The 18,686-nt window shown below is 45.0% G+C and overlaps 1 protein-coding gene across 1 annotated transcript in view; it reads left to right on the top strand.

Annotated features, from left to right (window-relative positions):
* Positions 1 to 283: 283 nt before the first annotated feature.
* Positions 284 to 18,686, top strand: part of LOC117580909 — a 108,506-nt gene continuing 90,103 nt past the window's right edge. Inside the window, exons 1-2 of the mRNA XM_034267670.1 lie at positions 284 to 309; positions 2,902 to 2,951. Of these exons, the coding sequence (XP_034123561.1) occupies positions 284 to 309; positions 2,902 to 2,951 (76 nt within the window). The remainder of the gene's footprint in view (positions 310 to 2,901; positions 2,952 to 18,686) is intronic.

Here is an 18,686-nt window from a genome sequence, read left to right as displayed (position 1 = left end):
CCATGGGCATACACGGGAGGGGGTTATAGAAAAATAAAAATCACAGCAAAACATGCGGACAATTCTCAGGCCGTCGCAGAACAAATAAGCCCCAATGGCACATATGGGTTTTCCGTTCAACTCGTTTTTCCGTTTAGCAAATAAAAAATAAATAAATTAAATACACAAAAGAATAAACAGAAGCGTGAGAGAGAAAGATGCAAATATTAGAACGAAAGGGGAACTCTCCCGTACAGCCCTGAAGATAAATCTCCTATAAAACTCTTCCATGTGTACCTTAAAGATGGCTCCATTTATGGTTAAATCTGCGTAAGTGAATGTCCCCACTGGAGAGGGTAAACGATTCCAACCCATCCTTGAAAGTTCCACTAAATGGTTGAAAAAACACAGCACATGGTTTGATTATTATTTAATTGACGGAGTGATTAACATTGAAACAGATTTAATCCGACTGTTAATTGCTTCGTTAATTGATCGACTCTACGGCTGAACAAAAAAACTAATTCCGAGAATGCAGTGGGAATTATTTGCCATATGTGGACTTGGATGTGCATTTACTCAATGCTTGCACTAAGGGAGAATTGGAGAGGAGATTGTTCAAATGCAAATGGGGCTAATTGTTTGAAAATTGTATCCTTTAGTTCCAACAGAAGGTGCAGTACAACAGCTTATTGCTTATTGGTTCATCTTAAGCAGCTTTACTCTGGGAGAGGCTTAAGTCGAAGATGCATTCAATGAAGATGCAAACGAGTAGCAGTGGGAGTGGCATGGCTGCTTATTAAAATCATTATTGAGGTTCCATCTGAGTCTCTCTCTCTCTCTCTCTACGCTTTCTGAAAATATCTCGACGCAAATCGAGCATGAAAATCGGATGAGAATTCTTAAATTAAATTCTGACACACAGATGGGGACATGATAACATGAGTGGTGTGTGTGTGTGTGTGTGTGTATCTGTCTGTGGGTGATAACGATGCCACATCCAGCTCCCAGACCAAGCCACGACGGGCGCCTCCTTCTTGGCTGCTGTTGGCGCCTCCATTCATTCGTTCTGTGGCGCTGATGTTTCCTCGTACATTCGCGCAATTTATTTAACTTGATTTGCTGCAATTTATTTCAAGTGTTGTCGTTTATTTAAACACTTCACACACACACACACACAATCACACACACACACACCATAGAGGGAGTAAAAGAGAGAGAGAGAAGTGACGGCACGTGGAAAATGCACCGCAAGAAAAATACACTTGAAAAGGCGGCTGGCAGCATAATTGTGTGCCACTTACGGTAACCAGCAAACGGACCCAAGTTGCAGCACACAGACACACACACACACACACGTGCATACAGACACATGGCTGTGTGCAATTAACCCTTTGATGCAATAATAAATTGTATGTCATGACTTTTTCCCTCTCGGTGTACGCTTTTCCCCGCACTATCCCTCTAGTCTCTCCTGCTTTATCTGCCTCATTCCCTCTCCTCTCCTCTCCTCTCCTCTGCCTTCGCTTGCCGCAGCATTCGCATTAACAGTTTGTCTACCATTCATAAAATTACTCAAGCAAATTTTATTTGCACAAATATATACGCGACTTGTTTGCCTTCGGCTTTGTGACCCACACAACTGCCAACATACCATCCGCCCAGCAGTCCCCATTCCCACCTCCGTCTCGCACTTGCGTCATGGGGCGCAGCACGGAGGGAAGTAGTTACAGGCCACCCTCAAGCCCCCAGACACACGTCTCACTGAGAATATCTTGCGATCTAGTCGACTGGCAAAGTCCAGACGATGCGATGTGTTGCGATGCGGCACAGTGGATGGAATAGATGCAAAGAGGCTGTCACTTTATAACGCAGACACACAGCGATAAATGTGAAAAGAAAATAAATCATTTACATTCTTCGAAATGATTAAGGTTTGATGTGAGAAGTGTGGGATTATTTCTTTGAATTAAAGTAGTTTTGGAGATTCCAACAGCGATCCAATCAATGTCTAATCGATTTCCCTGAATTGCTCTTCGTTTATTTATTTATATTCCATTGGATACCCTTCTGCTTTTTCCATTATGCCATCGATAATTACCTAACTTATCAGGCGGCAGCTCTTGCATTTATTACAAATTTCCTCGCTAAAATGGCATTTATTGTCCATTGCCCGATATCATTCCACACCATTTCGATTGCCAATGTTTTGCATTGTCTGTTCCTTTTTCCTTTCCCTTTCCCTTTCCCTCTATCTCTAGCTCTATTTGCTTTTTGCTTTGCTCCCAGAAATGGGCGTAGTCACTTGGGGGCGTGGCAGTGGCAGTGGCCAGGGCCGGGGACGGGGCTTAGTGTCTGGTTCGATGCTTGCCGGGCGAAACACTTTCAAGTGTTCATCATTTTCCGCTGCTAATGGCGCTCATTTATTTTATTGACAGCCGTTTCCGTACATTTTCCTCACTTTTTTTGGCCCTCTCTTTCGCTCTCCTTCTGCTTCCTTTGGCTATCTCTCGTTTTTTGTGGCATCCAAATGGTTGCCGGAGCAAAGGACCTTTCCCATGGCGTAAAGTGTGCAAATTAGTTGATTTTTATGAGTGAAGGAATGCCTCGTTTGATCAGCGACCGACCTCCAGCGACACCTGAATGAAATGAATGCGAAAACGAATGGCAGAGGGACGAATGCGCTGCGCTGATGCGAATAAGTACATACCGTACCGTACCGTACCGTGGCATGGCATGGCATGCCATGAAAATACTACCGATGCGATGCCATCCAATAAATACGAAGCAATTTGCATGCGGTGGTTGCTTACTGGGCCATAATTAATTTTCCTTAATTTCTTTCCCTTTTTATTTTGCAGACTCGAAGGCGGGACCGGTCTGCCCCGGTGACTGAGTAATTGATAATATTGAATGCTGCAGGACGAACAGCCGCTGCCAGGACATTGCCGCCTGTACACTGAAATCCATTAGTGAGTATAAATGAATCCTTGTATAAATCATTAACAACAACAACAAAAGCCGCCAGTGGGTGGGAAAAAGAAATGAGAACTGAAATCTGGGGCATGAGTCAAGCAATGCAATGGGCACTGCAAAGCGGAGGGATCTCCCTGCATCTCTGTATCTGTTGTATCTGTATGAGCTCTGGGACTCGTATCTGGGTGTGTTTATTCAGGTATCCTGCGGCATATACCCGGCACATCCTGTTTGTATGCGTAAGTTTTAATTGAAGGCTTTTACATTTGGCTTTGCGGTGATAATAATTAATAATTGAAGGCGCTATCGTTGCCACTCTGTTGAAATACTGTGTTGCTCCTGCTGCCACTTTGCTACACTCTCACACACTCGACTCTCAAGCACGCACTCAGAGGGGGCGGGGCCAACAAAGTTTTGCGGCCCAACCACAATAGATCCTACTCCTACTCGCACCCCCAACAATGTTTTCATCACGCTTACGACTTAACCCCAAGCAAAATTGAATGGTATCCACCCTCCCTGCTCCACATCCCCCCGCAATCTTTCACACGCGCGTCTCACGGTTTTTATTGGGGTACGGGTACGGGTACCCTTTCTATGGGCATTTACATATGCAAAGAGACATGGAACGGCAGCAAAGAGGGAAAACAATTGCCTCAAATGAGGATATTTCGTTGTTTATAAATGATGCCAAGATTCAAAAATCGAAATGCATTCAAAATCGAAATTCCATCACTTCCATAGGGAAAAATATTTCAACCCTAATTTTGGGAGTTTCCCTTCAAAGATTTCCTCATTTTTCACCCACTAAAATCTATCATCCAAACTGCTTCTCGGCTTCCATCCCATAGCCAATGGAGCAATGTGTGTGCTTCAAAGTGTATGCCAATCCGAATCCCAAAAGTTAACAAGTTTTTGCCCCCTTTGTTTGGTTCAGGATTTTCCTTTGTGTCTCTCCGATTCTCTGATTCTTGGATTCTGCGGCTTTCGGTTTTGTAATATTATAATTTACGACTTTTTGACAAATTATCGGCATAAAGGAACATAAATAATATGTATTTGGCAAACGTCGACAATAAGCGTAAATTTCAATAAATTAATCATTTCGTGACGGCCACAAATTGTTGAGGGGGCGTCGGCACAGGGGCTTACAGGGATGTGGCACAGCTCGGGGCATGCAACAGGCGGCAGCACGCAAACAGAAGCAGAAGCAGCAGCAGCAGCAGCAGAAGAGCAGTTGGGTCGGAAGACGGTGGAGAGCAATGTTAAAACGATTCAATTACAGAACCGAAGGCGAAATTTTATCAATTCATAATTCAGTGATGGACCCCCGGCACCGCTCCACAAATTGATGCCTGCCACAAATCCTTATCAATTTCCATTCCATTTGACATTAGGGAAATGGTCAGAGGCGCGTTCTGCTGCTAATTATGTGCCATTTTATTATGCTGCGATTTCTATGGGGCTCTAATGGCCATGTCCTGCGAGCTGATGGAGGATGGGCGCATTTTCTGGTGCAGTCTCCAACTAATCTTTGACCGCATCCAACGATGCCAGAAATGCGAGCTTCAAAACAGTTTTCCTCCTCGTTTTTCGCAGTCTTTTTCGACTCGTTTTTGTTGGCAACCGAAAAGTGCAACCAAATTGAAAGCAAAGCCAAGTCATCAGGCGAATGTAATTGCTGCCAGAGGAAGGACTCGAAGTGGGACGAGCGCTACGATGTGTAAGGTAAACCTCATTTCGGGGGCTATGTTTTCAAACAAAAACTGTGCCATATATTATGTCAGAGGCGTCAGATAAGCGCCTCCCAGACGATGGGGCACTGAAGATTCGCTGGCGAATTTAAATCCGTTGCAAAATTGGTTTCCTTCTATGTGGAAAAGCGGTTACAACTTGATCAGCCAGCAGCCAGTCATGTGCCATGTGCACAAAAGGTGTCGCCCAACTGGTCTATACCCATTAAACTTGATCTCTTCACTTACTTAACTAATTCTTCCATCTATTGTCCTTTATTTTATTGCATTCATTACACTCGTTTGCGGTCTGTAAGAATATTTCACTCAGGGCAATCCATTAGTTGCAATTAAATCGTTTCTTCTTAGTTTATAACACTCATTTGATGCGTATTCCCCATTTCATTTCATTTCATTTCATTTTATAATTTTCACAATTTCGTACACTTCGTTCAATCATTTTCCTTTCAGCAGAAGCGGCAGCAACAGCAGACGCCACTCGTTGTTCAAATATTCATTGCACTCGAAGGAGTGTGGCCGTGTCCTGTGCTGTGCTCCGCACTTGAATAGTATTCAATGTTCGGCATGCTATGCCCCTCTCTTACCCTTCATGCACAGTCTCGTGTGTTCTCTGAAGATCTCTTTCTCAGTCGCAGACTTAGTTTCTCTATTTGCCGCTTTTGATACCGTTTTCAGGGAGTTTTTTGGGTTGCTTGTGGGTCTCTGGATGAGTGGTTTCGGCTAGCAATCAGTTCATGACTTGAAAGCCCATTCCTCAAGTATTGTTCAGAATCGAATGACAATACAGGATATGATATGATTACAGGGTATCCTTATGTTCGCGTGCCTTTTCCTTTATTTGGCCTTTGTTTGGCGAACGTTTTTGCCAATGTTTTGCTTTTTGTTTTCGGCTTCATTACATTGAAGGTTTGTTTTTTGTTTTGTTTTGTTTTGTTTTCGGCATTCCATTTCCTTCAGTTGGTTTTTATTGTCTGTGTCTCTCTGACTCTGCTCGTGTCTCAGTCTCCCGTTTCCTTTCTGCCTTTGTGTTTGTTCTTTTTGCTTGTTTGTGGAAATTAAGCTTTGAAAAATGACTAGCTTGCTGGCTCGCAGATACACTGGGACTGGGGCTGAGGCTCGGGCTGGGGCTGGGACATACACAGCACAGACGCACACACAGATGCAGTGTTGCACACATAAGTATTTGGAAAATTACTTTCATTTGTGTGTGCGCTTGGCTTGGCTCGTTACTGTCGAAGGAGTTGCGCAGCTCCTGCCGCTCTTTGCTCTCTTATGTGTCCTGTGTCCTGTGTCGTGTGTCCTGTCGCCTGTCTCCAGCTTCCTGTCTTGTTTTTGTGGCTTTCAGAGAAAGCATTTTCATTTATATTTAGTTCTTTCGTCTTTCGCCTGCTGCCAGCCACTTCCTTGGGGCCATTATCAAGGTCCCTCCTCCTGCCGCTCTCGCTGTGTGTTGCATTTGTAAATTACAAAAATGAAATTAAGTTCACACTTTGTCATGTGGGGACATTTACGGTTTTTAATTGTTTGTGCGGACTGTACTGAACCGTACTCTACAGTACTGTGTGGCGGAATGTTGCCTACTTTTTCGGGCTGCCTGCTCCTTAAATGAGTAATGAACGCTGCTTGCTCGTGCCCTTTCTCGTGCTGATGCTTGTGCTTGTGCTCGTGTGCTCATCATCTCTCTCGTCCTGTTTAGCGTTTTGCTATGTACATTAATAATTTCGTTAAATATTTGCCCTCTTCCTCTACATACTTGCATATGTGTGTGTTTCTAATTATAAATTATTCTTGGTATTATCTGAAGAAGACATCCCCTTCAACTTGAAACTGCACACACGTATCCCTTGTGTCCTGGGTGTCCTTTAAAGCACAATGGCTGGCATGCAAATTATCTGATTACCGTCTGGCAATCGCATTTTCTCTCTCTCTAGCCCTCTGCTCTGTTCTGCTCTGCTCTGCTTAGCTTATAATTTATGGCGAGTCCGAGTAGTAGTTATATAAAATGGATTATGGTGCGGTGTTCCCTCTCTAAAAGGTTTCATGCTGATTTTTTTGTCTGTATATTTGAACGGGAATCCACTGGGAAAGGGAGAATAGTTCTAGCAGGAATCTTGATTCATTTCAATCCAATTTCGTTGCTGCCATGAACCCTTGTTAAATGATTCAATCCAATCATTGCTCAAATTCAAATAATTGCTCGAATCTTGGTATTTTATTCAAAAACAAACTTGAAGCGCTCCCTGGCTGCAGCACACACTTTTGCTGATCCTGGGGATCTGGCGGCGTAACTCACTCAAAACAAAAGGATAACAACAAATGCTGAAACAGAACAGCCAGTGCTAGTGCCACAAGAGTTTGCTACAAATTACCAAAGCACTCGACTTCCGCTCAACTAAACGCATCCCCAAGTCGCAAAGTTGCCCATGCCATGCCATGCCCTACTTGCCCTCGACTTGCTTCAGAGCTGGATTACGCATATGCGCCGCGTGGATGCTGATGCTGATGCTGCCACTGGCACTTGTGGCATCTTTGGTGTGGCACAAATGAAGTTAGGGCGCGCTGCTTGGCTTTGCTTTCCAGGAACAGGAAGTGCATGAAACATTCATTAGGGCCTGCCCCCGCTCTTACTGCTGCAGCTGCTGCTCCTACTGCCTTCTTTTTCGATACTTTTTGCCACAAGTTGCATTTAAATGCGTTGGACTGACTGACTGATGATGATGAAAAACCCTTCTTCCACATGGAAATCTCTTGAGAAGAAGAGAGAGAGAGAGTTTGCCCCCAGCCCGCAAGCAACAAGGGGGCGTATGAGCAATATTCAAAGTTACAAAAACTTTGGCCATGAGTGCACTCACTTAATGCCAGAAGAGCGGAAAGGAAACTTGTGGGCTATCTGTGGCAATAAAAGCGAACCGAACTGCTTGCAACTTTCTTATCAAAAGTTCAAATAATGAAACGAACTGGCAGTGTCAGCCAAAATAATTAGAGACTCTCCACTGGCTCTCCCGCTCGCTCTCTCTCTCTCTCCCTCTCTCTCGACTATCTCTTGACCATTTGGTCAGCGCGACATGATGACTGTGGCTGCCCAGTAGGGGTTTTATAGGTAAGAATGGAGTCACTGCTCTGGACATAAGCAAAACTTTTGGAACGGGCGACAAACGGCAACGAATAGAGAAACATGGAAACTTGGGGGAAAACAGAAATGAAATTGTTGCTTTTTTTATTTGGATGGGAAGGGGGGGGGGATAGGATCATCAACGTGCCACACACTCCACTCGCATACAAAGTACAAAGTTGGTGCTCCCCTACAACTGCCCTGATGTCCGTGCGGTTTCCTCTGTGGCACATTCACAGCGCGGTGGCGGTGTCAGGGGGGCTGCAAGCATTACAGCGACGAGTGTGGCAACAACAGCGAGTCGAAGTAATTTCATTGTTGTTCCAAAATTGTTCCTCCTTCTTTTGCCACTTTTGTCGTGCACTTATTTATTATTTGGCTAATTCGCGCATTGCCAAAGTGGCAGCATCTACGACGGGAAACCCCTGCTCAAGCTTCAGCAAAAAAAAAAAGAAGAAAAGTAATGAAAGTGCAAGGGAAAAGTTTTCCCTGGTAGCCAAGTGGCGCTCTGCGCTCCTGCTGCTCCTGGCTGCCTTTTTGCGTTGTCGTTGTCCAATTCTATTTCACATTTGCACAAAACTTTAAACAATGCCCACAGAAGCGATAGACAGGGGCAGGGATTGCAATGGAGAGAGAGAGAGAGAGATAGAGAGGCAGAGGTAGAACTTTGGCAGCGCCTAAGAAAAGTTTTTCAGCTTCGTTTTGCCACAAAACTCTAAAGAAACAGTGCTCCCGTCCCTGCGGCTTGCAACTTGCAACTAATTTGTCCTAGCCCTCTGTTCCTCTCCGTTTCTTAAGACCCATCTTAACCCCTTTTTAGAGAGCCGCCTCTGTCAGGCGAGGCTTTTGTTTACAGCTGATTGTATTTAGCTTTTGTTTTCGGCCATTCGGCAAAAGTTCTGTCACATCGTTCGTTACGGCTCTGTTCTGTGACTGTGTGGCCTAATGAATTGAAAGTTAAGCCCCAGGCCGAAAGCGTAACCCCAACCGGAAAACCCATACCCCCTCTGTATTCTCTACGGTCGGCTAATGTAGCTGAAAATTTCGATTGACTTGAATTTTCCACAGAACTTTCCTCAAGCCCTTAAAGCACTTAACAACGACAGAGCACAGGGCACAAATATGTTTGTAATTACAGAAAGGAGAAATATCTGAAGGAATCATAAGTAAGAACAAGCAGCGAGTGAAGCGAGTGGGGATAACGAATTGTATTTATAAATTAGAACGAGTTCTGTGCATTTATTACCTTTAATTTCCGTCGAGTAGGTCGTCTCAAGGAACAAAGTATCCGAAGAACAATCCACCAAATTGAATTGAAATCTCAAATGTAAGAATCTCATTGAACATTGAGGTGGATCCAGATACATATCTTTGCCTGCGGAAAGTTGCTTGGTAGTAATTGAAGTAAGCAATAGACTGACTCCCCTCCGCCACCGAGAAGGGATTTCATTCGTTTTCGTTGTGCCTTTCAACAGCATTCATTACGGTGTTAAGCTCTGCCATACAATAAATTTGATAATTTGTGGGAACTCTCTTAGCACCCCACACCGCTCCACTTCTATGGGTGGCAATCGAGTCGTTTCCACACCACTCGCTTCTCCCCACATCGCAGTCCTGCGGTCGGACTCCTGTTCAAGTCGTAAGCAAATGCATGAATCAGTGCAGAAGCCGGAGCAGGAGCAGGAGCAGGAGCAGCAGGACTCAACGGAGCGTGTGGAGCGTATGCCACTGTCCTGCTCAGTTGTTCCACTTGTTCCCCTGTTCCTGCTCGCTGTTGCATGCTTAACATAAATTGAAACAGTGGCCAGGCAACAATCTCCATCTCCACAAATAACCGAGCATTCCCAGCCACATTCTCCCTTCTCCAATGCCCCATCATCATCGGCATCGATGAGGAAAGCTCATCGATAACTGGATTTGCAGCAAACAAATCGGTGTATTCCACTCCATCCAAACAGCATCCACAGAATCCCCCACAGCTCGTTCCATTCCATCTAACTTATGACACTGGCGCGTGTGTTTTTCGGCAACTTCATTATCGATTGCTGATCCCTGGGATTAGATGCGAACAGGAAGACAATGGGCGGCGGCATCCCCCACACCCAACACCCACCAACCACCACCCTGCACCCAGCACCAATCTTCGTCCATTCTCAGCTCCCATTCTGCCCTACATCCGTTGCGGCGCACAAATTTGTCCACAAATTAACACAAAGCGTGTGGAGAGCGGCAGAACGGACAGACGGACCCCTGCCTATCGCCCATCGGCCATCGCCTACTCCCTCCCCCCCGAATGAGTAGTATGGAGAACGGAGAGCACCTAAATTGTACCAGTTAGCATTTACCAGTCCCGTCCCAACTACTTCCCACTGCTCCAACTACACCACCGCCCCAAATAGGCGGCTGACCAGTTTTGGTAGGCACTCGCACATTTGCTGGTAACATTTATCGCCGGATTTCCACTGTCATGCCGAAATGTTCAACAGAACATACACAAACAGACAGGGCCCCCCCCCGCTCACACACTGAGAGGAATCTAAGCAGAGAGCCAGATGCTTGTTCATTCTACTTGTGAATTGAGTTTTGATTCATCTTAAATATTTTATTTATTTTATTTACTTATTTGTGAAGGGATCGTAATGAAAATAGGCACTTTGTCGAGATAAGGGAATTTTTATTGTATTTTTTTGACATGCTTCAAGAATTTGTTTCCAGAATAGTTCCCATAAATGTTTTTTTATTGATATCTAATATTATTTTAAAATCCCCACCTACGGTGGGTGTCTCCCCTTTAATGCCTGTCTGTGTGAAAGCCCAATAATTTTCAAATAATATTATTTTTTACGTTTATTTTTGTTGGTGCACAAATTTTCTCGGTGCATATACAGTGGGGCAGCGATGGGTTTTCGGAAGGGTGGCAGGCAGCAGGCGGCAGGCGGCAGGCGGTGAGCATCGCTTGTTTTGCGGCCCATCGTTTTGTCTCGTATGTTGAATAGAAATAAATTTGCGACTTAAGTCCTTGCGCGCATTAATTCGGCCTAATGTCGTGTAGTCGCATCCGCTCTGCCCCACACACCCCCACAGGACCGCACAGTCGACAGTCCCCTCCTTCGTACCATGAGTTGCTTACACTGTTTTCGGAATAACATTTTATTTATGACCGAAACACACACAAACCCACACATGTGACAGTGTGGCAGTGTGGCAGTGTGGCAGTGAGAGGGTCCTTTGTCCGTTCGTGTGACCGCAGTCAGTGGCAAAAGCTAAAAGGAGAGAGTGAGCGGAGGGGTGGAGTCCGAGGTAACAAATCTCTGGCCCCAATACCAATGCATGGTCCAGTCCTCCGGTCAACAAAGCCGATTTATGGATTGCATGTGTATGTGTATCCCCCTTTGTGTGTGCTGCTTGGGGGGCGGCATACATATGCGAAATGTGTGACGTGCGTGCGTTTGGGCTATTAAATTATTTGTAAACAATTTTTGATATCTGATTTTATGCACACACACACACAAACACCGACAGAACACACACATGCAACAGCCGGCCTCTTGCTGACATAACTGTGAGGCGCTCTACTCCGAAAAAAAACGCAACTCCAACTCAAAATGCGAAATATAAATGAATACACACTTATGTACCAATGTTAATTCAAAGTCCTTTGGCCCCGAGGACAAAAGGCAGACAAAACCCCAAGGGTCTCAAATGTTATGGCACCGACATCTTGTTGCACTGCAATCAAAATACAAGAGTAGGGAACCTTACGAATGAACATATCATTGGAGGATCTATGATCATCTATTGCGTGATTTTCTGTGTGTTCCAACTGCTTCATGTAGTCTCGTTATGCTTGCCCCATTGTTAGGGTATCCGAAAATTTCAACGCGTTGGCCGTTTCTGTCTCATTGTTTATTTCGTGGCTTAGCGGCGAGTGGACCGGACGCATTCCCTTTGGCTAGAAATTGCCGGCCAAATGGCATAAGTAGATAATAGCTCATAATGCAAATGTGGATAGGCATGGGGACCGGAGACCGGCCTAATCGGGAATTATAGATGTTTCTATTAACTAAAAGAAAACCTAATTTGCGACGTGAGACTAGAGTTGCTGTTTGGGGTTTGAGTAGAGCCATGATTAAAGTGAAATGTGATGGCAGCTGCAGTAGGATGAGGTTTTTCCGGGATAATTCAAGCGAACACTTTTGAATTCAATTGCTTCACACTCTTTATGCTTCTTTCTGTTTATGTTTTGTTGGTAAATCCTTTGATCATTGATGCATTTTTCCAATTTCCAATTTCCAATTTCCAATTTCAAACCAAAAACCCAACATCAAATCCCACAAAATCTCCAAAAACTATTCGCTAATTCCGGCCGCACCTTCACCACTAAATTCCACTCGCATTAGCTCTAACCAATAGTTTTGGCCGTAGCCTTTAATCCCCTACAAAATGCAGGCAGAAAGAAAAAAAATAAAGCCTCTCTCTCCCTTTCACTCTCTGCTTTTTTCTTTTTGCTGTGGGTAAAGCGGGTTTAATCGAATATCGCGCATACGCAGCGTTGCCTGACTGCCTGACTGCCTGCCTTCGAGCCTGCCCGCTGGCCACTGGCAGCCGCTAATGCAGCAAAAATTATATTTCTGGCATAAAATCTGCATATTTTATGGCCCAAGTCGGGGAAAAGCTGGCCCAAAATTGCATACGAAATCAAATTTCAAAGAGCCAAATGAGCCTCGCCAAATGGTAGCCGCAACGAAGAAGAACCTGCCGCCGTGTAGCGTGTGGCACCAGGAAGACGCAAAGTAAAGTGGTGGATGGTTAGTTGGTTGGTTGAATGAATGGAGAGGCGTCCCAAACAGGCAGACAGGCAGACAGGCAGACAGGCAGACGGGAAGAGAAGCAGACTGGATCCACAGTTCAGTTGTCGGTCGTGTGCGGCGGCATCACGAAATAGCATAATATTGACTGGGGAAAACTATTAAACTGTCAATCGTCGGAGCTACCTGCAGCCAACATATTGCCAGGCTTACGCCTCTGACACTGCCACTGCCACTGCCACTGCTTCCAGCTGGTTGCACGCACGGCAGATAGTCCTTAGCTTGGAACTGATTTGCGGCCAGACAAGCCGCTGTTGCAAGGATATTTCACATAGTGTAAGAAGTTCAGGGTTCGATATTCGATGCCTGAAAAATATAGAATATTTAATCATTTAATGATCAATTAAATTGGCATGAAAGTTTTCCTACAAATTAATTTCTCCATACTAAAGCACCTTTATCCACTCCATCCACTCAGTCTCTCCAGACAATGGAATATTCACACATATTATGGATGGTCTAGTGCAGATATCAAAGTCGGTTTGGAATCAATAAAAGAATACTTTTGCGTGCTGATTTCCAGTAAGCGCCCGAGGCCACAGAACCAAAAAGAAAAATGTAAAAAAAAAGCCGGAGCAAACCTCTCAAGGTAACCAGACGCATCCATCCGACCATCCATTCATCGATTCATATGGCTAACCCGCATCCGCACCCATGTGCACTCACACTTTTCAGCGAAATGTATTCATAAACATTTTGCCAGACGGAACATGAGGGCCGCCCATAGCCCGGCTACGGCTACGGCTACAGCTGGGGGCCTCAGCAAGTCTCGGGAACCAACAAGCGAGTGACAGAAGCACGTGCAACTGTCTCTCTGTCTGTCTGTTTGTCAGACAGTGCCTCGCTGTGTGTGCTCTGGCCAGAGCGAGAGAGATGGAGAGGCGTTTTGTCCCTGTTTAGGGATTTCCGCTCGAATGCGAATTTGATATGCGCAATAAAATATTAAAAAAAAACGAAAAGAACACACACAACACACAGCAGAATACAGTACAGGGGCAAAAAAGCAAGAGCGCAAATCGACAAAATTGTTTTTAAAGCGCGTAATTCCGCAGACAAGGATTCTGGCAGTCAGTCAGTCAGTCAGTCAGTCAGTCGGGCGGTCGCACATCTGCATGCAAATGCGAGTGTGTGTGTGTGTGTGTGTGTGTGTGTGTGTATCTGTGTGTGTGGTAAAAGCAATATGGAAAGCCCGTAACGGGAACACGGAACGCGTTTTCCCCAAACGCTTTTCGCGCATTCCAGACGCGTGGCGTGAATGAAAATGAACTCTTTAAATGTGATTCAGAGACAAAAGTCGCCTGCGAAATCCATGTGAGTGAGTGTAAGACGAATGGAAAGTGGCAAGTGAATCTGAGCTGCCCAGAAAGACAGCGAGACAAAGTTCTAAGCGAAAGGTAATTTATCATAATTATGGTATGCCTTTTTGTGGGAATCATTTCATGTCAATCTGGAGATATCCAAGAACCCAGAATCCATATTATTTAGGGGTTTTATCTGTTATCTTGAGCTATCTTTGAGTGACGAAAGAATCTTCTGTGCAAAAGTTGTTAAATATCAAAAAATTAATTCGAATTTCGTGGAATAAATATGAGATTCGATCTACATGCCGATAAAACAGTCGATTAAATGGTAATCAACAGACACGCACCCAAGTCCTTGGCCAAGTGGAAATTAATGACTGTGGGTCCAACACACACACACACACACTTCTAAGAGTGTAGGGGGTGTTTGTGTTGGGGTGCTTGGACGGATGCTAACTCGATTGGATCCTTAACCAAATCACTTGAAATTCTCTGGGTCAAAGTTGGCCAAACACCAAGTTTCAGTTCATTTCATTTGGGGCCAAAGTTCTCTCGGACTCTGAAGCTAAAGCTGAGGGTGAGCCTCAGCCTCAGCCTCAGCTGAGGATGCTTATGATGATGATGATGATGATTTGGTTTGATGGCTATATTTTTCGTAACGGAAAACCCTTTCATAAGCTGACCGCAGACCCACAATCTCCGGCCAGGAATAATAAAAATGATTTAAATCAAATCAGCAGCAGCAGAAACAACAGCCAGCGGCAATGGACTGTGAAATGCGGTGGAGAAACTTGCCCCAAAGTGACCAGCAAAAGGCAGATAGAGAGAGAGAGAGAGAGAGAGGCAGAGGGAGGGCCGAAGTTTGAGGGCAAATGCAAATCAGTTTTCTGTGGGGCTGGGAGTCCAGGCATAATTGTCATTCAAGTTAGTTTTAAATGCGCCGCCACTTGGCCACACTTTTGTGACGAGTGCAAATTGATATTTGTTGGATGCAGCAGCGTCCCTGGCTCCTTCCATATCGATTTGCAATGGTAGACACCTCCTCGCTGCTGCTTGCGACGATGATGATGATGATGTCATTCCACACAAAAAAAGGAAAAAGTGGGAAACTTTGCACAAATTGCGGTGCAAATTTGCAACTTTCGCACAAAGTTTGACTCAAATTACCTAAGCGATGAGGCTGTCGGGGAGTGTGGGTGTGCGACTGCGGGTGCTGCCCCAAGTGCTGCAAAGTGCTGGCAGGAAATGGGCGGAAAAGTGAAGACGGGCGGGCCACCAAAGCCGACTCTCATGGAAAGTGAAAATCGCAAAATTAGTTTACCCAAAAGTTCCACAGATTGTGTGTGTGGCGACAAAAAACAGAAGGAAAAGACAGACGCTGGATACACTTATAAAGATCTATGTTTGGAGGCCAAGCATCCAGAGTAAAACAATCCGAGTGCTGCAAAAATGGACATTCTTGAAAGAAACTGAACTTACATATGGTGTGGGTGCCCTCTGGTAATTCGCGAATAAATTATTTGGCATGCCAGAATTCATTCAAATCTCTCGAATGAGTTCTCATTCCCAGTCCTGCTTTCATTTGAATTCTTCCGCTTCTGCACGTTGATTCACTCATTCATTCGTTCATTTATTTATTCATGAAACTAAAGCAAAAGCCCCGATGGAGACATGGACTCTGCTGCTCATTAGTTTTTATGACCATAACCCAATTTTGTCTCTAATCCGACACAGGAAAGTACGTTACGCGAGTGTAAGTCTTATTCAGTGGCAGAATAATTGTTTGATCTTTACATATACTTTCGCAACGCACTGTTCACTGCTCAGACAATTATTGTTGACGGCAGCCTAAGCAAATCGCGGCAAATCAGAGCCGAAAAGCCGAAATGGCACACAGAGACAATACCCCATATGCTAATGCGGGGGGTGGAGCGCACCAGCGTGGCAGAGCATATAAAATTATGCCGGCGATAAAGCCCAGAAAAACCTCCAATACGAGGGGGTGTAACCAACCATCCAACGAACCAACCCCTTGGTCGGGGAGGGGAGTGCTTGGGCGCCCACACAAAAACAAAGCCGACAAAAAATTGAGGAGAAAATTCTGTGGCGAGCATCGCCGCCTTGGACGCCAGAGAGCAGAGCAGAGTAGAGCCTGTGATATGGCTAATGTCGTTGTTGTGGGCAAAATTCAATTTACTGCATGACTCCATAAACACGAACACATACAAAGATACGCACACACACACAAACACATTGAAACATCTCGTGATGGGAACATTTCGAAGAGAAGGCGCGCCGACAGTGCCCTGTCCTGCCCCTCAGCCGCAGTGAAGCGTGCGAAAACTGCGTGTGTTGGCAGCTCTGTGAAGCAAATAATCGACAAAAACTCACACACTCACACTCATAGAGAGCGAGAGAGAGAGAGAGCCCTGTCTGGCCATATTGCGTATACGCAATCCATACAACAATAGAAGGCAGCCATCCATCCCATCAGCAGCCCAACATCCCAGCATGCCAGTATTCCGAATTCTACACATCCAACGTCAAACCGCTTAAAGCTAACGAAAATTGCCAGCGACAACATCATAAACTCAATATTCAATCCATTTGACTTTTTGCCTGTGCAGCCACCACACAGCCCACACCCCACGCCCCACGCCCCACGCCCCATACCCCTTGCACCACCCCTCAGCCATACATTCCACTTCCATCGCTCCTTCAGCGACAATGATGCTGGGGCAGAGGGTGGCAATGGTAACAGACTTCCCTTTCTATTTGATTTTGTTTATTTTTTGGTACCATTACCCTTAGAACATTTCACAAGAGAAACGGATCGAATGGCACTCAACGAAGGCACTATCTCTGCCTTGCTCTCGTTTCTGTGACTTTTGCCTACCTCTATGGAATGGTTTTTGTTTAATTTATTTGGTAAAACGCTCTTCTGGAGCTCCTGTGCCCTGTGCTCCATCTTCTATGATCCTCTTGAGAACATTCCTCCACGAAATGATCCAACAAAGATCGCTGTTTTCTGCTGTTTTTCTTCCCTCTTGAAGTCTTCCCTTTAATGCAGAGTATATGTTATTTGCTACTGAAACTTACCCCTATGAACCGCTGTCATTGATTTACAGACACTGATTGGTGTGTGTTTCGTCCAGCATCAGCAGCAGATTGATATGTGTCCAGAAGTGTGTGTGGCGCAAATGTGGGGGAAACGAATTCGATAGAGACATTCGATGGGAACGAGAGACGAGACGAGAAACCAGAGACGGCCAGAGGCGATGGTCAATAGATCAACAAACCCATGAACAACCGGCGGCACTGACTGTACGATTGAATGAATGAATGAATGACTGACTGCATGACTATCCCATTGAATGACTGTCTGACTGACTGACTGACCGACCAAACTGATTGACAGTGCATCGCTCTTGGTGCATCGCATTTTATGCAAATGCCAGACCAGTCCAGAAATCAACTTTTTAGTTGTGGACCGACGACTGGGGCGGGCAGGCACTCTTGCACTCGCCCTCGCATTTGCATTTGATTTTGCATTTGCATTTGCATTTGCATTTGCATTTGATGCCATTTGTCCGAATTTCTGGTATTTCTGGCATTTCTGGTATTTGTGATATTTGACATTTGCATTGGCCGGGCAGCGTAATAAGCCCCCAAAAATGCAATTCCAAGTGCAATCGAGTACGCGGCGACAATGATCTCCATGTGTCAGAGGCTGAATGACCCATGCCCCCATAATTGATGCTGACTTTCGGTTGTGATTTCCGTTTATATGGCTAGTTTTTCGGTGTGGGTCAGGGCCACCCCTCATGCATCTGACAGTTTGCTAAATTACAAAAACAAGAAAAAAGAACATGACATGGACATGCCCATTGGCCAGGGCCTCAGGCTCATGGCTTCTGGCACTGCTGCAAGGCCTGCAATTATGAAGTTAAATGAAAATGCAGATAATCAGGTGGATAGAAACTTTCAACCACGAGGGAATAAATCAAGGGAGCTGCAAGTACCCAATGAAATGCCAACTCGTTGATTTTTCATCCATTCATTTGTTAAATTTCTTTTCATTTCAATGCATTTCGATGTTTGTTGATCGATTACCAGGCGCTTGATTCTCTTGATGAATCCTCCCATGAAGCGTAACGTTTTCCAGCCGAAAACCCTCACACAATCATGGAGTCGACCCACTGCCACCGAATCATGTATCAATTATCGATAAGTTAATCAATTAATCGTTTATTTTGAGCTGCAGAACGCGCCGGACCGGGTTCATCAACGTCATACCATGGCCTGGAAGTTTCATTTTGCATCGTGGGTCAAAGGCCCTGCCCAGGCCATTGATTGCGCTTAACCATTGGGCTTTTTATTTGTTGTTTCTTCGGTTGTGTTCACTTTTATACCACTTTTACATTTTATTTATTTTTTGTATTGGATCCATGTCCAGGGCAAAGTGCATTCAGTGGTCGAGAGTCCAGGGTCCACGCTCCGTGGTCCGAGTAAAAATATTTTTAAATTTATTGAAATTCAAAAATGAGACTCTACAGCAGCCATTTAAATGGGAAGCTCTCTGCGCTGAAAGAAGTCTTTTCCAGGGTATCAATTTGTTTGGCACAATAATCACGAAGCGGAGCATTTTATCGGAGGCGAAGGGTGAGGGAGAGAGTATCTGCCCTTGGCACTCGCG

The sequence above is a fragment of the Drosophila guanche genome, unplaced genomic scaffold (genome assembly GCF_900245975.1).
Source record: "Drosophila guanche unplaced genomic scaffold, DGUA_6, whole genome shotgun sequence".
Lineage (NCBI taxonomy): Eukaryota > Metazoa > Arthropoda > Insecta > Diptera > Drosophilidae > Drosophila > Drosophila guanche.
Note: the sequence above shows the minus strand (reverse complement) of the source record. Positions and strands in the feature narration are given on the sequence as shown.